Below are 24,630 nucleotides of genomic sequence, written 5' to 3'. Positions count from 1 at the left end.
TGCATGCCAATGGTACATGTGGAGAAGGGTTAACAGAAACATGCTGGAGAGAACTCTTGAAATGAGGTGGCATGGTTGTGAATACCCAAAATAGATATGGGAGTATGTATTCACATCCCTTTCTTAAATCATATTTTGTGACAATCTGAGTATGAAAAGAGTGTGAAGCCAATTCTGTGTGACCCAGCGCCTTACTTTGAGGTGCTCTGAAAATATTCCAGAAGACTTCTTTCTGCATTTAATGGGCTTTTTGGCTGAATGAGAATTGAGCTTATCTGATTATCAGGAAGCTGCAATATGTAATAGCACCCAACCTGTGAACCCACAGTTCACACAGTAATGGTTGTCTTACAGACTCTAATTTGTACATATTGTAGGTAAGCATGCAAATGAACAAAGCTGTAAAGTCAAGCTCATTATGAAGAGAAACATTAGCATTTACTTGAAATGTAGTAAAATCTGATGAAAGAGGAAAAGTTTGGTGTTATTGAAATAAGCCTTCGATTGAATTGATTTTGAGACGTAGCAGAGCCTGCAAGTACTTATCCTAAAATGTTGTGTTGTTTTTTTCCTGAAGGCTATCCGATACAAATAGTGTGTTGTGAATTTGCCCTTTTTATTAAGATGACTTACAAAAAAAAAAAAAAAAAAAAGCTTTTCTTAAGGGTCTTGACAGGATAGGTTTCCTTTACTGGGAGCATGAGACATAAATGGTGCTTCATCACTACTAACTGAGAGCTGATACTCAGGAGTTAGTTTTGTGCTTAGTTCCTAGTTGTTTTGGCCAACTGCTTAGCGTGGCAGCTTTATGCTGGAATTGCATGATACGAAAGTGAAATAATTAATCTTTACTATCAGTTATTGCACATCAGTGAAAGTTACCTTCCTCCTCGAAAATGATCTCAAAAAATTGCACGAAGATGAAGACTTAGACAAGATAAGGTAGGGAGAGAAGAGGGAAGATCTGTTAGGAGAAACGTGGCTGAGATGAGGAGGGCTTACAGCATAAGCATTCCTTTCCACAAACTGTAGTAGTGGAGCACTGTAGGATTTGCTATGTTTTATTGTGTATCAGTTTATTAGATTAAATATTACGGTGCTCTTGTAGAGATTTGCTACAGTGTCTTTTTCCCAAGGCCAAAATTTTCAAAGCACTTTTGTCATGTGGATGGTGAATAAGTACAGTGAAAGAAAAGTAGGTCGCTTTCTTTCAGTCCTGGGTTCTTTGCTTTATATGGCAGGAAACAGACTGCTTTGTCTGGAAGCGTTTCTACCTCTTTCATTTATTTTCCTTTGGCTTGATCTGTCCTAAAGATTTGTTGCTTTGCATTTGACAGTGGGAACAGTAGAGTCCATAGCAAAGCCAGTGTACAGGAGTAGAGTTTGTGAATACCAGAAGAAAGCATTCTCACTGCTAAAGTAGCAGTTAACTAGCTAGTTTTATCACTTAGGTTCATTGTTTAGGAGTACAGTACAAATTAGCACTGTTAGGTTCTTTTTCTGAAAAATAAATTGCTAATTTTTTTTCATAGCATTCAGTATTTTCAGGACTTCCCACAGATCATTTGGGTATGAGAAAAATTTAGCCATGCTTATGAACTTTGCTGAACTGATTAAGAATAGGATTTTTTTTCCCCAGTTAAATTGCTAAATGTTGTGAAAGAAAACTTTTTTTTTTTTTTTTTCTGCACTAGCTTCCTTTTTCCTCTGTGCTTCACCTGTTTTCTCTGATATGTTTGTATGTATTTTGTGTGTATACGGTTGCCCAAATGTCTCTTTTTTGGATATTGGCTAGGAAAATACTGCAAATGGACCAAATCCTACTTTCACTGGATTTGGCATCATTGGTGTTTGTTTTTTTTTTTAGTTTTTAAACTTAACTGGGAATGGAATTTGACTGTTGGTAAGTACTGAGGTAGTGAGAAACAGCAACATACAATCCAACCTGGACAGCTGAAGGCTTTGCAATATTCTTTGGAGGCAGGGCTGTGAAGCAGAAGGGCTCTGTTTTGCTTCTAGATTAAGAGCTGTGAGAGAATCAAACCTAAAACTGAGTATTAAACAATAACTTAGTTTCTGATGATAAGCAATTACATTCCAAATAAAGGTGAAGTTTGAAACTATCTTTTGAGTTGGTTGATTTCAGTGTAACCCATTTTCTTCCTGTCTGAACCTGCTGATATTTCCAGTGTTACATCATAGCAACTTCCAGTTGAACAGAATTCCCTTTCTAAACTTTTGGGCATGTGTTGGCAGTGTGGCAAATTGTATTGCCATAACAGGCTCCTGATGGCTTTATGAGTCTGCAAGATTTTCATAATGTCTGTTGCATGTTTGTGTGTTTGTGTTTAAATTAGCACTGTGTGTCATCTCAGAGTCTGTAGAAATCGTCCAAGCCTATGTTGCAAACTCTAGTAACCTTCTCATTCCAAAACACAAACAAATATACAGAAGCCTTTGAAAACAAATATTAGTTTTTATTCCTATTTATTGTGAGAGTTATAATTGATAACAGGGCTTATTACATAGAGTTGTATGCCCTTGGGAATGTTTGTCATGTGTATGTATTGACAACATGCAAAAACAGATTTTATTTTTAAGACAGAGCAATGGCTTGATTACTTGACTTTTGAAGAATTGTAATGTTGAAGTTATGATAATTTTGTGAAGTTTGCAAAAGAGTACAAGAACCATTATTTTTTTCAAAACGTAAAATATTGTACTTTTGCAAACCCATTAATTCTTTGCTTTGATGATGTAAAAAGTGAATGTCGTGTTTTATTTTCTAGTAGGTTAGCAGTGAATGCCCTCTCAATCCTGTCACTGCCAGTAACCTAAATGGGAAAATGTGCAAGAAATAAACTGAAAAGCTTGAAAGTTCTCTCTCTTTAATTTACTTGAAATGTTTTAGGTAACTTAACTATTTTCAGCTCTCTGTTGAAATTTTTGTCATAAGATTGGTTTTAGTTCACTTAAAACTGTATAATGATGTTTATTTCCAAAATTCAATAATAGCTCCTCTACTGATTTTCCAGAAGGAATTGATGTTTAATATATTTCTTAAATGATTGGGTAGGCCATCTGCCTTTACAAAGGCAATTTTGAACAAGAATTTTAACATGATCTTGTAATATTCAGTAATACTAGAAATATTTGGACTCACCATTCTTTGTTTGTTTGTTTGTTTCTCTTCTCCCTCTTGCCCCATTCTGTTCTAGAGATCAGAATATTCCAGATCCTACTTTGGAGTATGTCAAGGTAAGGTACCAGTTCTTATCCTTCAAATATTTCATTCAGTATGTAACTAGAAGTTCACAAGTATTTCCAGTCTTTTGTAGGCAAATGGTGCTCCTGTCTATCTTTTGCTATAGAGAAGCTAATTGTAAATATATCAGACCATTTTCTGTGTGCTTCAGTGAAACACTTCTGGGTGTTGTGTTTCATTTGGATACTGGGGCCTCTCTTCGTTTAAGTGGCGACTACCCATGAACTTGTCTTTCTTAGCAGCTTAAAAGAACCCACATTCTTCTTAATTGATTTTTGGGGAAGTGAAGGAACATTTGCAAAACAAAAACGAAAACAAACAAACAAAAAAAACAACAAAAAGTCAGGTCTATACTTACTTGATGCTACAATTAAAAATTCACTTCTGATCTGAAAAGCAACTGAAATCTTGGCAAAATTGTATATTCTGTTTTACTTTTGTACATATCAGAGTGCTGAAAAATACATAAGTATGTATTATGTTAGTGTAAATCACAAACACTCTGAAGCATTCATTAATCTTATTTAAAAGTGAAGCCGGAATTGGAAGATCGTTCAACGTCTATCATTGGAAGAAATGTTAGGGATGGATTCCGTAGCAAGAGCCTCTTGCTGTGCTCAATGTCTGTAGTTTCCACTGAATTAATACCTTTCTTCATGGTTGAATTCAGTGAATATTCTTTTATAGAACCTTGAAAGAACTGATGTATAAGTCACCTCTCTCAGATACTACATTCTTTAATTACTGCACTCCTTTCCTCTGTCTTTTAGGAGATTATAATGTTCTGGAAAGTATTTGAGAAGCACAGGTTATCCTTGACTGTAGGACGTTTCTATAGCTATTCTTGTGGACAGTTAAATTTCTCAGATGCTTGAATTTCTGTTTTAGGTTAGAATTCTAGTGGCAAAGAGACTGAGGAGGGCCAATAGTAACAGGCTGAAGAGGAAATTATGAAGTCAGTTGAATTCTGATGTTAAAATTGCCTTCGTTGTGTGTTCATGGTTGAGGAAAGTTGAGAGGTTCCCAGGATAGGGTCCAGGTTGATAGAAGTAGTAAACTAGGAGAAATGCTGATGTGGAGAGGCGTCCTCTGCTAGAGTCTCAGCTGAGGGTTGGAGTCAAAGCTGGAATTATGGTTTGGAGTAAGAAAAGGGATCAGGAGAATGGGAAGGGAAGAAGGGGGAAGGAGCTGCCAAAGGACACGTAGCGCTGCTGTTAGAATTCTGCTCTAAACATCAGTTAGTTCAGTGTTGCAAGGTCTCTGGCCTTATCTCAGCACTAATCTGTGACTATGATAACGTAGTGTTCTTTGACAGAGGCCAAGAGTGATGCCAAAGGCAACAGTGGTGGACATGTTGATTGCATTATTTAATTTGCTGTACATCTTGCACTATTCTGGACAGTGTACATTGTTACAGTTTTAATAATATAGCCAAGTGAAAGGCAGATGCATGATGTGCCAATTCATCAATGTGTCTTGTCTTGTTGCAACAAGTTTTATATATTATAAATGTGGTTTCTCATCTTTTCAGTGTTCTAGTGGAAGCTTGTCTTGGACTCTTGTCAATAGCCATGGTGCTAAATTTACTTATTAAAACTTTGATGTCAGGATGAAAAGCCTGGGGAAAAGAGGCTTACAAGGAAGAAGACAAGGACTATCCTTTCCTTCAACTCCCTTTCAACAAAGTTTTTCCTGTCTATATATCTTAGTTTAAACTTGGTCCACAGTTCAGTGGTTTTAAAATAGCAATCCTGGAGAAGAAGTCTTAAGACACAAATTCAAGAGGTATAAGAAAAAGCTTCCTGGATTTATAGAATTTTCAGCACATTGAATAAATGGTGAAGGCCATATGAAGTCAGGTATGAACTGCTGAAAATTAAGGTACTCAAGTTATAAAGCTTTAAAACAGGTTTGTTTGTTTTTTTTTGTAGCATCTCGCTCTGCTTGTGGCAACTTTGCATTTGCACATATCTATTTGTATTCAGGCAGTCGGGCTCCTGGTGTCTCTACCAAATTACAGTCCTTAATGAAGTTTACTATTTCAGGACCCCGAGGGCACTAAGGTGCGGCTGCTCCTAAGCCCCATTTCTGAGTTGCTGTGCAAGAAGCTCAAGGGACCTCTGTCTTGGTCTGTTATCTTGTCTTGCCTGAGGCTCGCTGGTCTGTGACAGTACATGTCACTGTCATCACCCTCCTCAGCTTGCTTGTACCTTGGTGCTGTGGGGCTGCACCTTTGTTGGTGAGCTCATTTCCCACGCTGGAGCTCTCAGTTCGCCTTCCCTTGGGGAGCTGCTCCATCACGTGCCAGTAGTAGTGACTGTGTTGAACAATCTATCAAAACGATCAAATGTGTGCCATCCTCATGTCTGATGCACTGTGTAGGGCTGTTTGGGCATACTTAATCCACGGAACTAATTTTAGGCGGGCTAGATGGCTAGACTTAGTTGTTTTTTTTTTTAAAGGGAAGCTGAGCACAGAGCTGATCTTACACCTTCGCAGTTGCAGATCGTCAGTTTCTTTAAGTAATGCTACTTAACTTTGTGGGTCCTATAAGGTAGATAATCAGTACTTATTCAGAATGTGCTCTTGCTGGAAGATTATCAGCATCTCCCTTAGAATGGGAATAATTCATTCAGGAATGAGAAAAAATGTCTTTTGATTCATTGTACTCAGCTTCACAGTGCAGAGAATCTTGTGCTGTGTATCATGCAGTAGTGACTACCTGCAGGCACTGCTACAAAGAACTGATGGTAAACTCAGAAGCCACTTCTATCAATTTTCTGTTTATACAATTCTTTCCTTGCTGGTGATAAGAAGTAATATTAATAATTGCTTGTATTTAAAAATACTCTGGCTATGGGAAATACAAAATACATTATTTTTTCTTTTAATTCTTTTTAAGATACAAGAGAGAAAGTACATATAAAATTAGTTTTCTGAAGATGTTCTTTGATAGCCTGCTCTCTATAGGTGCTGCACTGTGGTTTCTAATGCTTAAATCTAAACTAAAGCTCACAAGTGGCAGTTTTATGCATCTTGAATATTGATGTATTTGTTCATTCAGTATACAAAGAGAGCTAATTATGCATAAGCTCCTTCTGAGGGAAAGACACTGATTTGATGGAGTCTGAGTACTGAAGTGTCTGAATGACTTCAGCCCTTCCTTTGTCTTCTCAGCGTTGCTGAAACCATGGTCACAGTTAAATGGCTCTTTCAAAAAATCCTTTTATGGTAGCAGCAGAAACAGGCCAGACTGCTTTGAGACAGGCTGCTAACTAAGTCATGAAAGAGATTTACGAACACAATAGCACGTTGTAGTTCTGTGAGATTTTTTACAAGTTTTACGAGTCAAATAATAGAACCATTGGTAGTCTCAGCAGGTTGTTCCCACACCCAGAGGCTGCACTTCTAGGGGACAGACTCCTGCAAGGGAGAAAAGGATCAAGTGCTGGCAACTTCAGAGTGTGTTGGAGAACTTGAGAGTCGTTTTCATCAAATTCCTGTGAACTAAAACCAGCTTTCTGTCTCACTCCTGTGCATTGTAAATACTTCGGGATCTTTCAATAGAAGTCTACGTTGTGATCATTAAAGCTCTATCAGGGTGGAAAGGAAAAGAAACAGATTTCTCTGTTTTCTGGAAATCTTTCAAGCATTTCCTGTGGAAAAATGCTAATAATGGCAAAAATACTCATCAGAGGAGTTCTATAGCCAGAGATTTTAGAGATATGTTTTAATTTATTAGTGGAAGAATTACAGAATTTATGACTGATTGCCTGCTGAGTGTGATCATGAGGGAAAAAGCTTATATTTAGATTCAGACTTGGAAAAAAGAAGTTACAGAGTTGGAAAAAAGGAAGTTAAGAGCTGCAGAAAAATATTACTCCATTGACATTTTCCTGACGCGTACTAGATTTTGTCAACCCCACCGTGTTTATTTCCTCCCTGGTTTTATTCTTCCTTGATTTTGTTAGAGAACAGGCTGCCATATTATTGTTATTTATGACAGCTCTTGTGAATGCAACTGGAAAATAAAATTTTGATGTCATGCTGAAGTGTTGATCCTGTCGAAATTTTTGGCATACAGGAACTTTGATTCAGCAGTGATGATCATTTATGGACAGCTTGTGTGATTCACTGAAAAAGTTCATCTTCTTGACACCAGTCACACGTGTGGGTGTTCAGCACTCTAATGGCTGTTCCAGGAAGATAATTTGGGCAGAGTACTGTCAAATTGGAAGTTAGTTTGTGTGTGTGTGTGTGGCTTAGGAAAAAAAAAAGCTTGTCAGCATAACATGTAGTAGCAGTTCAGGAATGAGTTTTTCCTCACGACACTGAGATTTCATTGTAAGGAAACTATTTTAGTCATAGAAATATATTAGAGAAATCCCCATCCCACTGGAAAAGTTGCCAGTACAATGTATACCTGTTTATGGTCCACCGTGTGTCATTCTCCTGTACAGACTTGTCTCTTGAGATGCAAGTTGTGACTTGTGAAGAGAAGGTTTGTTGGGTTTTTGTGTTACACATTAAGTTTTTGCTTGGAGGATTGTCTAACACTAAGGCACCAAATGATCATGAGTTTCCTTTTGATCATTTCTTCCTTCATTTTTTTCCTTTCTGCATCATGAAGGCAGAAGTGTCAGACATTGTATTTTAATGAAGAGTACACCCATATATCTGAGTTCCAATTTACCTATCTTTTTGTCATTATGGAATTGATATCCAACTTGAAGATTGTTGGCTTGACCTTGGCATTGAACTAAATGATGTTTTAGTGAGATATTTGTAGTTTTCTATGTTCCTCTACTTAGTAGGATCTTTAGTGTCATAAACATCACAGCACAGCAGATGCCTCTTCTACATAAATTGTGTTAATTTATAAAGATAAGACCCAGCTAGATCTAATCTAATGTAAAATGCATACATTTATCCACCTCATAATTAAATAAGATCCTCCTTCTGAGTCTTGATGAGTAGTTGATAGTTATACATCGCCCTCTGCTGGAGAAAAACATTGTTACTGTGGATTTTTTTGAATCGTCTTTGCTATTAAAAATAAAATTTTCATAATAATTTCATTATAACCTTCATAACCTTTTTTTTTTTTTTCTCTCCCTCTTCAGAGACATAGAATAGAGATGAAAGATTTTCCCCATCAACTCTTTCTCTTAAATGATACAACTTTTTCTGAATATCACTGATATTGTTAGTGTAGATGTTCTAATTTAGCAGTCAAGAAAAAATTCAAGACTTAAGGAGTTCATAGAATCATCAAGGTTGGAAAAAACCTCCAAGATCATCTAGTCCAGCTGTCCTCCTACTAACAGTATTTCCTCAGTAAGCCATGTTCCTCAGTACAACATCTAAATGTTCTTGAACTTCTCCAGCGATGGTGACTCAACACCTTCCTGTGCAGCCTGTTTCAGTGCCTGGCCACCCTTTTGGAGAAGTTTTTCCTAATATCCACACTTAACCTCCCCTGGCACAACTTGAGGCCGTTGCCTCTAGCCTTATCACTAATTATGCAGCAGAAGAGGCCGACCCCCACCTTGCCACAACCTCCTTTCAGGTACTTATAGACTATAAAAGACATTAAGGTCTTTCCTGACCTTCCTGTTCTCAAGACTAAACAATCCCATTCCCTCAGCTGTTCCTGATAAGACTTGGGCTCCAAACTGTTCACCAGCCTTGATGTCTTCCTCTGGATGTGCTCCAGGGTCCTCAGTGTCTTTCTTACAGTGGGGGGCATAGAGCTGAATTGAGGTGTGGCCTCACCCGAGCTGAGTACAGGGGGACAATCATCTCCCTGCTCCTGCTGGCAACGCTACTTCTGATACAAGCCAGGATGTCATTGTCTTTTATGGCATCCTGGCTTGTGTGTAGTTGAAATTCAGCAGCTCTTAAATAGTTAATTCCTTTAAAATCATTATGATAATCTTGTCCCCATTTACTTGGACTTAATGAAAACTTGTTTCATTTGATAGAACTGTTATCTGTAATTAGTGATGGATTTTACATCCAAGCTTCAATAATTAGTGGTGTTGAGATTTGTTTGGCTAACAGGCTACTCTGAGGGAAGGTGATTAAGTCAGCAATTCTATAGTCTTTTGGGTGCAAAGCGATGAATACAATTTAAGCAGATATTTCCAGTAAATATGTAGGAGCTGTGATTTTGCTGCTGCACAAGACGATGCATTTTTCAGTCTGCTGTCCTAGTGCATGTTTCCTAGAAGAGAGAGCCCCAGATTAGCCTGTAGCTGTTCAGAGCTTTTCTCCCAGCTCCCCATTCTTGCATGACCTGTTAAGCTTTTAAGATCTGGTGATCTCATCTTTTCTTATTTTTCTTTTTTTAAGTATATTGAGAGTAGAGGGCTTTTTTTTTTTCTTTGTGAATGATAATCCTCATATGAATTCAGTGAAGTGGACAGTGGCTTTCTAATTAATCTGGCCTTTATTGGAGAATCTCACAGCAGTAGCTCATGCATTTCCCTTCCCTAATGCTGAAATAGAGTTTACAGTATTTTGTGTGTGAAATAGCTTTCATAATGTTTCTAGGCTTTGGTAAATCTAAAATGTTGATGCTATCAGAACCATGTATTCTCTCTAATTATATACTAAGGATCGATCTTATACCTACCCTCTTGTTACAAATTTGACTCTGTTAATGTCTGTATTCTAGTTCCTGAATATTGTTGCTCATTAACTCTCAAATAATGTCTGTTATGGAGTCACCAACAGCTACTACATGCACTGAGATTGCAACAAAGCTTTGGGTTGAAAACTGTCTATAAAAGTACATTGCTCTAATTTCCCTGGTATCACTGGTGACACTAGTGCTGGTGGAATACTTAGTAGATTTTTCAGTATCTTTGTTAGATCAATTACAACTGCTAAGCCACATTCATTTGTAAGAAACATCAATTGGAAAGACCTGAAATCTGAAATGCAGGACAGAAATTTTGAGGTACAAAGGAATGCCTAGATTTCATATTGAAAGCATTATTTTCATTTTGACTCTAAAGATCTTGTGAAACTTAGATTTAAGAGGAAAACTCTCTCCAAGATATTAATATCTGTGGCCTTCAAATGCTGGCAGTTACAGATTTCTATTGATAATATCCTTAACTCAAAATGATGGCATCATTAAAGGAAATAATAGTGAATGATAATTTTTATTTATTTTTCAAATCAAGGAGAATAAAAAGGTGGTCACTGCCTAGTGCTCCTTGATTTGTGATTCATTTTTAGTGCAAATGCATAATTTTATTAGAAGTTGTGACTGTTGAAGCAAGAGAGCATTTCTGGAAAAGCTGTGCTTTTGAGTGTAATACTGCACCTAATCCCTCATGCTGCCTTATTTGGGGGGGGGGGGGAAGGTATCCCATTTCCCAAAAAGTACTACCTATGTCTAAGAAAGAAAGTTGCTGAATGACAGTACTGCTCATGTAGTTTGTATCACCTCACTTGCAGTGTACAATTAATATATTCTTAAGAACAACCCCATGCATAATGAAAAGGATTTGAAGATTTGAGTGGTAAGTGCATAAAAGTTAATCTAGTTGTAAACTGAGTTTGATTTTTCTTTCCAATTTCTGTAGAAACAATGCATTGGTTAAGGGGAGGAAAAAGGTGTCTTGCTGTCTGAGTGAGGGCATCAGCTGGAATTCTTACAGCCTACAGCAGACTTTTATATACCTATGTAAATAGATGTGTGTGTGTGTATACATATAAAAGCTATGAGTGCCACACAATTTTATTCCTTTTTATGTGAGATACTTAAACTGTTAATGGAATAGAGACCTCACTGCAGTTTATCATCCTTTGTGTTGATCTTTTCCTAACAGTTGCTGAGCTGTGGTTTTGTGTGGAATACTTCTTTTCATTTCAAATGTTCATTAGTATTCTGTGGAATTAAGCTTTAAAAACAACAGGTATTGATATGTTTGGGTCCTTTTTCTAATCTGTAGGTAGACTAAGAGCAAAGGCTTATTGGTCTGTGGAATTGTTTGTATTAAACTTGTATATAGCGGCACCTTAAGTTGATTTTCAAACTTATACAAATACATAAACTGCAAGAGGGAGTGTATATATAGCCTGTGGAAGTCAAATTATTAATAAATATTTTGGGAATTCTTAGTGACAAAGCATATAGAGGTGAAGCTTGTAATTAGGGTAAGGCTAGTGTACTGTGTGTGTCTGTGCATCTTGCCTCTTCTTGGAAACATGTTGTTCGGGTATAAATCTGCCTGCAGAGAGGGAAGAAGTATTGGAAGTACATTTCAGCTGTGATTTCATCTACAAATTTATACTCTTAAAGGAACAGAATTTGCTGATTGAGGGTTTTATCTGTCAAGTGCTATTAGAAACTAAGCACAGGGAATATAGTTTTAGTGGCTGTGTAGAATACTCTGAGATCATTTGCCTCCTTGTCCTCAAGTCTTTCAGTTAGTAACGGGAGGTATGTGAATTGATATGAGCTTGCCATATTTGCTTCCTCAATTTCATGAAAGCGTGTCATGCAGAAACGTGGGGGGAAACAGGCCTTCTCAAACTCATACATGCTGCTAAAGGCTATGAAAAACTCCAGCACAGCCTTGTGACTTTTGGGTTTAATTTTTGAGTGTTATACATCCAAAATCTCTTTCTATAAATGGCAAGTATTTTAGAGTATTCAGGAGTTCTGATTAATGGTTCATTTTGAGGTTCTTCCAGTTACGTTGGTGAGGTAAAAGAATTTTTTCATCTTTGAGAAATAGCTGAAATTGGAATAGATCTCAGATAAAGACTTTACTTTGATAGGAGTGGGGAGACTTTCAAAAGCAGAAATCTGCAGTTAGTAATTGTATAAGTGGGTCCTTTTTATGTGCAAGAGATCTCCTGTACAGTGTTCAGCAAAATTGAAGTTAGACTAATGACAGCTAAATCAACACAAAAGGGAAGAAAACATGAGCCAGAAGTTGTGAACAAACTCTTAGCGAAAAATAAAAATAAAAATGGAAATATGTGCTTTTTCACTTCCTTATTTTATCCAGTGTAAAGAATAAATTGAAAGAAAGACAGATGAGACCTTACAAAATAGGTTAGTGCTTATACACAAAGTGGCAGACAGTAGATGGAGCTCAAGCATATGAAGTCTTGTTTTTGGTAGGATCAATAGTAGTGTGTGGTAGCTTCTTAATAAATGGCTGTAAGAAAAACTACGCCTATTGCCAGCTGTCTGTGAGGTTTGAGTATTTTAGTTATAAAAGTGCAGGTTTTTTTTTAAGGTATTTAGGTGTCCTAAAATTTGCATTAGGACCCAGCAGGAAGCTCTTAAGAAGGCTGGACACCTATTTTTGCAGTTTCCAATCTATATTTTTAGATGACTCCAATTACCAAAGGTTTATTTGAACACAAAATAAATGGAATCTTTGTTTTCTTGCTGTTCCCATACAATGATTACAGAGTATTTCCTGACTTTTCCTCACGGAACTGCTGCAGAGAGAAGAAAGGAGTTTGGCTGACCTCTCCCATACCGCACCCCTGCAGTGCAAACAAATGTAATAACAGCTACAGCTGTGTCTTCTGATTTATGATCAGGAACTGCACCAACAAGAGCTTGCAGGAAGTGAGGTTAGTATTTGAAGGAGTCAGTTCTAGTAAGAAGTGACACAGGAATGGTATGACATGAGCTAGGTAGTGGGACATTATGTGTCCACTGACAGTTGAGTCAAGGACAGATAAAAGTAAGCAGCGTTTTCAATGTTGTCATCCCCTTTGCTCTATGTATTTTACACTTTAAAAACTATTCAGCTGTGAACAGTAGGTAATACCAGTGTTTGGAGGCATTCCTCACAGAACTTCAGTTAGAGGTGCTAGGCCTTGTCCTCGGGACTGAGTACTGGCACTTAAGTGGCAGTGGGTGTTGCAACAATGCTGTTACTGTGAGCAAATAATTTATCAGTTGTCATCCACTGTTTTCTGGCTTTTTCTCACATCAGAACCACAAATACTTAGCTATAGAGAAAAGACATACATATAAAAAGAATAATGTTCCAAACTTAAAATTTAAATACTTTGGGTTTTTTTCTTTCAAATTTTATTCCTATTGTACTTTATTACAACCTTACAGGTGCCATTTCATGGCAGTAGATGGTCACAAGCCAGGTTAGACTGTACGTATGCGCTGTGCAATCAAGAGGCTCTGTACCTTGTGTGGTGTTATTAGTCCAGTAACAGTGAGCAGCATGCTTTGGATTGGCTGGGTGCTATATCAGATTTAGGCTGCTGACCCTTGTACAGTACACCATGTCTTCTGTGGTTTATGGTTGGCTTTCTGGGTGTATTGTTTACTTTCATTTAGTGGAAAGAAATCTACTGTAGCATCGCATGTGATCCTTTGAATATTGTTAAGCTGATTTAAATGCTTACATGATTTGTTGATGTAGTACCAAATAATAGTTACAAGTCATCAATCCCCTCAATGAGCCTTGGTCTGAAATTATTACTTTGTAATGTGAAATTGATAATCATAGATCCTTGTGTGAATTACAAGCACTCCCATGAACACAGGTTTGATTCAAAATAGCTTCTTTTAGCTCTGCAGACTTTGATAACTTCAGATCTTTACAGAGTTCAGTAGCCTGACTTGAGCCATTTGCATCCTTGAAGCTGAAGAAATCTTTGCTGTTGTTTTGTTTTTGTAATGAGAGAAAAGAAACCCACAACCCCAAGAGAAATGATTCCAACATTCTGTCTCCAAAGAAAGGGAGAAGGATTAAAAGAAATCAGAAAGATTAAGGCAGCCAAGAAGGATTTCCCCAAGCAGATACACACTATTCAGTGTGAACACTTCAAGCTCTTGCATTATGCTCTGTGCTGTGATTGGAGCTGGAAGAAGTTCAGGTGTGTTAGGACAGTCCTGATCTGTGGTGCTGAATAAGTGTAATTTAAACCAGATCATGAAATGCTTAAAGTAATTGTAGAGGCTTTGTAATAATACAGATGAGACTGACAGACACCTCAGTTTATCTTTCTGAGATTAAGAAGTTGATTTGGAACACTTCTATGATCAAGTGTCCTTAACCTCGTAAGTTTAAGATCTATGAGCTTAGAAATCTTTTCTAACTAAACTTAGCTACCAAAAATACTCTAGCCAGCCATCCTTTGAAAGAAATATCACATATGCTAAAATGTTTGCCAAGAATCCTTGAAGACAAAGAAAGGAATATGGTTGATCTCTTGAGAACATTCTATGGATTCTAAAGTTGGAGAACATTAGAATCACATTGATAACATGGCTTCTCAGAAATATCAAAAACTATTTTTCTGCTGTGTATGAAACAGTTTATTTCTTCTACAGAGTGTGAGAACTCAAAGTACCAGTGAAAGTTGCAGAACAGAAGAGTGAATATGTCTAAACCATGCTTTGCTCCTCTTAGTATTTCTTAGCTATGAATTTAGTGTAATTTGGAGTGGCATGAGGGGTGTCTTTAGTCATGCTGGCTGAAAGCAGCTCCATGATAGCCATCAGAGCAAGAATTATTATAGCATCACCCAGAAATTTGTTGTGTCTTCTGTGATTTCTTCCACTAGTCCTGGTTTTCATAGTACTGTATCACAGGGTCATACAGAGGTTCAGTTCTGACTCTGCTCCTAAAAATGCATCATTTATTCTTTGAACTGTAGGCGCAGAGCACGTGTTGTCCTTACATTAAAAATAAATACATAAATCTTGTTATATTAAAAAAAGAATAGATGCACTATCTAAATATCCAAATAAAGCACTCTTTCCTGTCAGCAATGCAATGCTGATTAAAAAAAAAAAAAAAAGTGTCAACAGCTACTCTATGAAATTGTACAGCATTATTTTAAAGAGTAAATGTCATTGTTTCTCTCATTCCGACAACATACATAGTTTTGATTCTTATTCCTATTTGATTCTTATTCCATTACAGATAGGAAGCGGAAAACTAACAGTTATGATCTGTAATTTATGCAGTACTGCTCATGTTGAGCTGCAGCTGTAAATTTTTTTTTTTACTCATGCTTAATAATAAGTATTTTCAAATGAAAAATAGATACGTGAACATTAAGCCAAATATACTTTTCCAGTTGAGCTGTGCACTGAAGAAAAGAGATTGTGCCTACAATGAAGGGTGTTTGATGAAGATGCTGTCATTCAGTCTGTATGCTGTCAGTATGGAAAAGACTAGAGGAGGAATCCAGCTCCTGTTGAAAATGTTTGGGAAGATGTTCTATACCTCCCTTGTATTTTCACATGTTGTTTCAGGTTAAGCAACCACGTCAAGAATTGTATCCTTCAGACTAGACCATTAAAACTATACCAGGAAGTTTCCCTGCATAAATGAGTCACACACAAAGCTGCAAAATGTCAGGTCTCTGTAAGACATGAATGTACGTACAAAATTACTGAGGCCTGGGGAAATAAGTGTGCATTAGCTAATGAACCACAGCAACGGCTGATTGAATTTGTAGTCTGGAGCTTGGTAAGGGAGGAAGGTACAAGTACATAAAGGGTGCTGCATCCTCCTTATTGCCACAAGTACCATACTGTGCTCTTATGGGGATTTGGATGGTTTGTTTTTTTTTTCTTTCAGTGAAGTGCTTAATACTGAATTTTGTTAGATCTGCTGCTTCCAGCCCTCGATTCTTGGGAAAGTCTTATGACTGAGAGCCTTTGTCTAAATTCCAGCGTATATTTATTCATTGCTTGGTCATAAAATATTTTGTCCCTTTCCCCTTCTGCCTTAAAGAGCTTTTCTCCTTTTCTAAACTTTTTTCTGATGCTTTTTGGAATAAGTGTCCCACTTGATTTTTGCATTGCTAAACATTGTTTCTGTTGCCAAAATAGCTTAATCATCCTCATAGCCCTTCTTGTCAGCTGGTATAGTTTTGAGTTCTCGTTATGGTAGTTTCTGTTCATTATAAACCAAATGAAACCTTAGTATGCTGTGCTGTTTTCTTTGCTCAGTGCTGCTTTTTAGCAGACGTGCCAAATCTCATTGTTTGATTCGAACACTGAGGCCATTTCACCTCATTCAGTTGTTCAGTGTGGGAAGGAGGTACTCTGTTATTAGATAGGAAGTATTGCCTCTCAAGTATTGTCTCAGGGCATCTGTAAACATTGAATATATACATCCTCCTAATTATGGAATGTATTGCTGACATAGAAGGACAAGTAACTCTTCCTTTTAAACAGTCCTTGGAGCTAACTCATAATTTGAGATCTGAATTATCTGTAACTTCTGGACTAGGCAGGTCTATGCAACCTGCCTAGTAGTAAGAAATCTGAGACACAGCTGAAGAATTTAGTTTTCATCTGGTTGAGGAGTCTGCTGCATACGCAGATAATGCAGAAGTGTGCCAATCCCATTCTTTAGAGTATTTGTGATGTAGTTGTATCCTTAGAGTATGGTACTGTGGTAATTAAACTGGAATGCAGAATGTAGGCAGGAAGATTGAAAGCATGGCATAGAAGAATCTGTAGGGCAGTTTTTAGTTCTCTTTTTTCAATCTCTCTGTGCTGTGATAAAATATTATCACAATATAAAATAATGATAAATCTGAGCAGCAGATAAAATATTCTAGTTATCACAGTCTTGATGGTGATGCCTATGTGCGACTGTGGCTTCCAAGAAAATAGAATCAGAGGCATAAACATGTAACTTGTTTGGTGTTCGTCAAACCAGGCGTTTTTAAATTGCATCTTTTCTTTCTCTTGCAACTTGCACAATTCTATGGGACTGTCATCTAACTGGAGCTATCTACTGATAGTTTAAATGCTGATAGTGCCCTTGTTACACCTCTAACACTGACCATGCTGGCAATGTTGGTTTTGTAGCATTTTTTTCTTCAAGGACTGATCACCAGAAGCTTCCTAATTAAAAAACAAGAGATTCATAATTTCCCTTTTATACATAAGCTCTAAAGATGTAAATCTTATTCACATGTGATAAGCAACAATCATCAAGCACTGATCAACTGCTTTTCATCTTTGATTTTATCCTCTGTATGTTGAAAGATATTGATGATGCAGATAGAAAATGCTGCATGACTGAGCTGAAGGAACTGTTTAAACTCTTATCAGTGCAGGGAGACAATTGGGTACTGTATCTCATCAGGAGAAGTTTGTCTTGAGCTGCTGACTTATGTGCAGCTCTGACTCGGGATACGATACCAAGATAGAGGAGCTAGAATTTCACTGGTGAGTGGAACAGATCACATGAGGATTCTGGCATACTGGAAGCAAGGATGCCAGCGGTTGCTGCATTGATAGTATCAGCTTCAGCTGTGGAAAGTGTCCTTGTCTGATATGTGAGTAGGGGGGTGTGTCAGCTCTGGCAGGCACAGTTCTGAAGAGCTCGTTGAATCTCTGAAACTAGTAGTAGTGACCGTTCATCTTCAGGCTTGAGGACGTACAAACAGAAGAACTGAACATGCCGAAGGACTATAATGTTTTTCAAATGCTGATTGCAGCGCTTTGCTGCTTTTATCACCGTAAGTCTATTATTAGAGTCAAGGTAGGTGTCCTTTTTCAATAACAACAAATAAGCAAAATGTTAATCAGTAATGCTCTTGGTTTCTGCTCAGAAGGGTTTGTTTTTATATGATGGATGGATACAGTGTGTATCTGTTCTAAAGAAAATACCATACCAGCGTCTCATGGAGAAAGCAACTTTCAGTTTTATGAGTATTAAGCTGCCTGTCTTCATGTTTAAGCAGCAAGTTTAAAAGAAATGCCACTGGTTTTGGTCTCGCTGAGAATAATTTTAGCAAAGTTTCAAGGCTTCAGAATGTAAATCAAACCACTTGGTTCTCTAACTTTTTCACTTGCTTAATGAAAGTATGGACAGTTTTGCTCAGAAGCTCAGTTTTTGAAAATGCATTAGACAATTTAGTATTTAACCTTGTATTTAGAACTTTTGAAATTACAAAGCTCAGAAAATGTGTCCTATTTGCAAAGAACAAGCCTTCATAAACATTTAGAGCCATACTTTTAGAAGGGGTGATTGAACTGTAATTACTTTTGGGGATCTGTGAATTGCATCTAAACTTTAAAATCTTTTTATTTAAGATTTATGGTTAGATTGTTCTTTGAATATCTAGTGTCAGCTATATAAGTCACTGTCTAATGTGTATTGTTTTTCTGACACACTTGCAACAAGGATGTGAAGGTTGCTCTCTCATGGCCTGTAGACTTTTGTATTTTGATACAAGAGCTTAAATTTGGGAGCAATCATTGCTCACCTCAGTGGTCCCCTAATGGTTCAGCCTGTGAAATTCTGAAAATGGGTTGTGGGGCTCCGTCTTCTGGGCACACTGGAACTGTGGACTCTAATCAGACTGTCCTCTTTCTGACTGACAATTGTCAGAAGTTACCATCAGGATGGAGAGCTAACGATACTGTCCTGTTACTGAAATCTTGATCTTCATTAGAATTTTAAATATAAGGCTTAACATTCTATTATTCTGAAACTTGAAAAATGGACTTTGTTGGATGTCAGAGCTGTTGTTCTTGACCATGTGTGCCCTTTGTTTAACTTGGCATGAATTCCTAATACCTAAAATAACGGTGATGTTGTCATAGCAACTTTCCATTTGGTCTAATCCATACAGTCTCTGGAGAAACTGAAACATTAATAGTGTTTGCTCTATGGAGGGTAAAAAATAAAACCTTTTATGTAGAAAAAAATTACAGCTGGGCTCTTTCAAAAATACGGTTCTATTTAAAGGGATTTGCAGCATTTAAAATAGATTTGAATACATTTGTTCCATCATGCAGATTTAGCATTGGTTGAATCTGACGAACTGCTATTTCAAGAAGTTCTGACAGTCAGAACTGGGGTGCATTCGTTTCAGAGAAAATGGCATTAGGTATTGGAACAGCTCAGGTCTGTACCTGGAGACCAATTGATGCACATTGCATTAGGTGACAAAGTGCCTAGGGCTGTATGAACAACTTGGTGTAAGTCATCTTCTTAATTTGTGGAAACATAGCACTTCAAGCAAAATCAGTCTGTTTAATTAGATGGGATTAATTCTTAGTTTTAATAAGAAATAATCGTGCATTTAAATACAAAATTGATCATAAATAAAGATGTTGAAGTCAACAGCTACCTCTGAATTCAATTCCTCTCACCTCCCCCCTCCCCATGTCAAGATCAATTCAGTGTATTGTATAACTTAATTGAAAGCAATGTGTCTGATTTCAAGGGACCCTCATGCCCTCTCAAAGCACAGGAAGGTTCAACACTTGAAGACTTGCTTTTTGCTGTACTTATAGCATATTAAATTAGGATCTCAAGAGCAGAAGTTTGCTTTGTTTTCTATGTGGTAATAGAAAATACAAAGAGAAGATCTGAATTTGGATCAACCTATTCTTCAACCATGATCTGTCAGTACCTTGTAAAATCCCATTTGGTTCTAATGGCTGTTCAGAGTAAAGGTCAGGTTCTACATTTGAGGAAAACAAAGGGAAACTTTAAGGCACAGGGTTTTTGTTGGTGAGGGAGAACTGTGAAGAGAGAATGATGAATTGTGACTTTATTGTTCTTTAATTTTTGCCTTTTTTTGGAGTTAAGAATAAATCAGTGGTAAAATAGCGTTTTTAAAAGTGAAGGGCAGTTGTTTTTGTTTTTTGAGTTTTAGCTGGTATAGTCATAATGACTGGAAAGACAGACCTTGACATTCGAGTATTTTCATTCTTAATTCTCGACTATGATTCACTCTCAGCTGAAGCTGTGCTAAAGGGGAAAGCTGCTCAATTTATCAGGGCTGCCAAGTTTTAAAACTGCCAACATGCTGATTTATCCCACTACTGGGTTATGTACTAATGCTATGAATGTGGTATGGATCAGAAGCCTTTTATAAGCAGCTACTTATTTCAAGTGCCATCTCCTATGTTGGGTGAACTATAAACACTTTTTATACATAGTAGATCTTAATTAATATTTCTTCAGTATGTGATTATCTAAATCTGTTTTACTGGCATCCTTGGGCTTCACGTATCTGCTTTCTGCAGATGTGGAGGCAGTTGGACTTGATAACATGAGTTTACAAGTCATCTGTATGAATCTGCCTGTTGACATTAAATCTGTTGATGTTGAAGGGGGGCAAATGGGAAAGGTCAACCTACCAAAATTGTGTGAAACTTTGTGTAGCTCCCTGGACTTTGATACCTTGCTGTCTTGATGCAGAGTTTGACTTTGTAAGTCTTACCTTATGATCTTGTTCAAATCCCCATGTTAATTTTGCACAATTGATTATTTTTTTTAAACTGCAGTATGCTTTCTTTCATATATGTGTGGATAGTATAAAGTCCATTGCTCTATAAGGGATTCCTCTTCACTGCTAGGGGGACGTTCTCCAGTGGATTGTGTCTGACTTTTTAATATGCTTGTTTAGTTTTTCTCAGTTAAAAACAGAAAAGGTAACTAACTTCTAAAATTCTTAGATTTGGTAGTCAAAATCCCTGGGGTTGCTGAGTGAGATTAGGATTTGATTAACTCCAAACTCAGGATTTCTCAGGAGCCATATTCCAGAAATGAAGCTCTCTTCCTAGCTCTGAATGTGGACACCTAGAAAATTGAGGAATTCTTGTCTATGTTGATTTTTTTTCATTGCCTTCTGCTAACATTAGACTGAACTTGGTATGAAAAGTCTTTTTTCTTTCCTCTCTTTCAAACACATATCTCACTTATTAATTAAAAGTGGCTACTGTGTTTAGATGTCAGGCTAGTTAGATTTTTTGTAATGGCAATCTGAAGGCTTACACTAAATGAAATTAATTTGGTTTTGAAGAGCCATTGCAGTCACGATGGAACTTACCATGGTTATTGCTACTGTGCAGGCAGTTCTCTAATTCAGTTATGCTTGTGTATGCCAGTTTGGGATAGAAATTGAGGTAAGCCAAGAAATCTAGGATATATGAGATAGAGCTTCAGGGATATGTGTAGACCTGTATGATTCTTCTCTCAACTATTTTGATAGTCCATGGGTATGTGTTCTTCACTGGAGCTGATACAGATATGAACTGCAGAAAGAATTCAATGCGAGTGGCAAACAGAAATAACTATGGGACTCTTATTTTAATCGCCAAACTCAGTAGACTATTCAGCACAATTAAAATTTATTCTAATCTAGTGTGATTAATTCAGCTAGAATGATTGAAATGAGCTTGATATAGCAAGTTTCCTTTGGAGAGTGCTGTAGACTCAAATGAAAATAACATCTCAGATGCATGAACAGCAGATCATTGTGAGAAACGTCCATTAAGATGTGTTCACAAGCTCCTTAGGAAGAGTGTGTAATGGCAAAACCTTCTTAAATTTACTTGCAACAAGTTTATATTTTGGGAATTGGCTTGATGTCCTTAAACTTTGTTATGTCCTGGTCTTCAGTACATTAGGCTGATGTTTGCCTGAAAAATGTGAAATCTTATGTAGTACAAGAGTAACTTGCAAAACTAAAAGCAGGCTGTGCTTACAGATGTAATGGCCTTGAAGCAGAAATCTTTTGTGAAATGTAATCAACTGGTGTGACATTTATGAAAAGTACTAAAATAACTGTACTAACTAGATTTATTTTCTTTCTTTTCCTCTTTCTGAGCTTTTGGCATCTGGGTTTTCCTTCAGGTACGTAGGTAGGATTTTGAGAGCTTTTGCTTGAGGTTGACAATACACTGAGAGGTAGATCTGTATTTTTTCTTATAGAGACCTGCTTAAAAAAAAAAAAATAAAAAAAAATCAGCCTTGAAATAGCACCTAGAGTGAAAACAATGCAACTAAAATGTGAACAAAAGGTTTTGGACAGCACATCACTCTTTGTAGGTCAATGAAAGCATCAGCAGAAAGCATCTGTATTTGGAAAGAAGACCTGCTGACTTAATTTGTTTACATACTCCAAAGATTTTTCAAGAGTTTTTACTACTTGGAAATTGTATCTGAACTGGAGGCTTTTCCATTTTGCTTCAGATGTGTTTTGCACTATATACAGTGAAGCATTTCATTTAGCCCCGGGTTTTTTTGTTTATTTCTTTTTACCATCTACTTCATTCTCCAGCTGTACATAGAAATTCAGTTTTCTTGTAATTGGGCAGGAGCCAATAAGGCAAATACACGAACTGAGGGCGTACTGCTAAGTGCAAGCTTATCACCTTGAAGTTGGTGCAATTTTGCAGCATACTGCTGCTGTCCATTGATACTTACATGCATATTGAGAAATGAGGCTGAAGTATCTGTGTCATGCTGCACAGAATAAGTCGTCTTTTTAACTGCAAGTCCTTTGAAATAGCTAATTGTGCTGTTCCTAGCTGACTCTCTCTCTTGATTATGGATTAACATGGTTGTGTATGTTGTGCCTGGGCTCATTTTTGAGTCCATTCTTGCACTTTCCCTTCAGTGCACTCAGGTTATATAAGAAATGTCTTAGCCAACAAAAAAATGCCCAGGAAGACATGTTAGTACTGAACTTGCTTACCTAGGCAGTTTGTCCCCTGCAGACTGTGGGATATGTGCTAGCCACAGAAGATCTTCCACTGAGTTCAGAGTTGCATAAGGGTTATTTCAGCATGTTTGCTTCATCTAGGGTGATGGCTGACCTCTGGCAGGCAGGTATGTTCAGTGTGGTAAACCACGGTGGAGTGGATTTTTAAGAGATTGGTCACTGTGAATGTTAACATTTTAGTTGGTTTGGATTCCTTAAATGTTTTTCTGTTGTGTTAGATGTAATTCAAGTGCAGAATATCTCATTACGTTTGAGTAGTGAAATGTCCTTTAACCACTGGGGGAAGTTCAAGGGTTTTCTTGTGTTTTTGAAATTCATGCGCGAGTGTAACTTGGATTAACCCACGTTGGTTTTGTTTGTTTTTTAAGATAATGCATGTCAGCAGTGCGGATGAAATTAGTTGATATGTGAAGAGCTGCAGCTCTTTCTCTTGCTAAGAATCTAGTTCTCCTAAGCAAATTTGCATTTTGTTATTTGCAAATTTGTTATTGCATTTATGTGCTCTAGTCTGTTCCATTTACAATAGCTTTGCCTACCACCGAGACAAAGTGAGATGCTTTTAGAATTAATAAGAATTTGCTATAGCAGTCTGGTGGTTTTTTAAATGTCTCTAGTCTAGTTACTCAGTAACAAATATCTTTCAGAAATGTTTTTGTGATATGTACAGTTCACCTAAAAGTATTAATCTTTTTCAGAAAGTCAACAAAATACACAGCTGTGAATATAAAAGATGTGTGTACCATTGCAACTGAATCCTGTTCAGATCAGAGAGGGGACTTTGAAAGCTCTCTAGCCACTTCCTGGTGCAGTCATGAAAAATGTGGTGGCTTGGTGCTCTTGAAAATTGTACTCTCTATTTGTGTGCCCTGCCTTTTCCTCCTCAGCTTTTGTGAATGTTATAATACTTCTTACAATTTTGTCAAATGTGGCAGTGAAATAGCTAGCTGTTAATTTTGGAATCAGTGCTGGTCAGCTTTAAATGCACAGCCAGCTATCTGAGTTGGGAAATCAAAGGTGGCAAACATGTCCCACAGGTCATTTCAGCTATTTTAGCCTGACAGCTCAGTGAGCCTTGGAGTGGAGGGGGAATTGCTGACCTTACTTGACTACATGTTGATACTTGGATTCACTTTTAGATTTGAGACCTCGCCACAGCCTCTCATGTGACTTTCTGTGCTTCATATCTTCATCTATTCATATTGGGCATGTTTTTATGTAAAAGTCCATGCAGGGAAGATGGCCTTTGTAGTGAGGATTGTTCCTGTGCAGAGTTTTTCTTCTGAAAAGACTTGTGAAGAATTGGTGAAAGGCCTTGACTGTATAAGAGCGTGAAGGGTTGAAAATGGTTGTCAAATTTAAACCACATTTGTATAGACAAATATAACTCGGTTGCAGCTCACAGAAGCAAAACTGATGAGAAGTGATCCTTTACCAGGATGTTCTTGTGTGTTTTCTTTGTCTTTAGCAACCACTCTCACTTGTGCTCATCTTAATAAATAAATAAATAAAGCCATAATTTCCTCTGAGGACAGCAGGGAGAAGTAGGGAATTTATCTCAGAATTTCTCAGGCCTCTCAGCATGTTTAAATAAGTCTTGGCAGCAGGTTGCCTCTTCTGGCATTATTCCCCCCTGAAATCTGCTGTCTAGTAATCTGCTGATTACTTTAATTCTACTTTAAATTGTAGGGAGGATTGCTGAGGGAAGTGCTAAATGTGTGCCACCTGCTCCCACGGTCAGGTGCCATGGATATTTAAAGATGAAAATACTATAGAAAGCAGCATTCATGAAAACAACAGGACTGGTGTGTGACCAACAGCATTCTCAGTTATTTTTAAAATAATGCATACATTGCATATTT

At 37.3% G+C, this 24,630-nt stretch overlaps 1 protein-coding gene across 4 annotated transcripts in view; it reads left to right on the top strand.

Annotated features, from left to right (window-relative positions):
* The window catches only part of BCAR3 (BCAR3 adaptor protein, NSP family member), a 71,093-nt gene that overhangs the window by 34,526 nt on the left and 11,937 nt on the right, over positions 1–24,630 (top strand). For 3 of the 4 annotated variants that reach the window (XM_048946922.1, XM_048946921.1, XM_048946923.1), the window contains exon 3: positions 3,219–3,258. In XM_048946922.1, coding sequence (XP_048802879.1) covers positions 3,219–3,258 — 40 coding nt within the window. Of the gene's footprint in view, positions 1–3,218; positions 3,259–17,688; positions 17,788–24,630 lie in introns of those variants that run through there. The other variant, XM_048946924.1, reaches the window with a different exon arrangement.

Source organism: Lagopus muta, chromosome 5 (genome assembly GCF_023343835.1).
Source record: "Lagopus muta isolate bLagMut1 chromosome 5, bLagMut1 primary, whole genome shotgun sequence".
In the NCBI taxonomy this organism is placed as follows: Eukaryota; Metazoa; Chordata; class Aves; order Galliformes; family Phasianidae; genus Lagopus; species Lagopus muta.
Note: the sequence above shows the minus strand (reverse complement) of the source record. Positions and strands in the feature narration are given on the sequence as shown.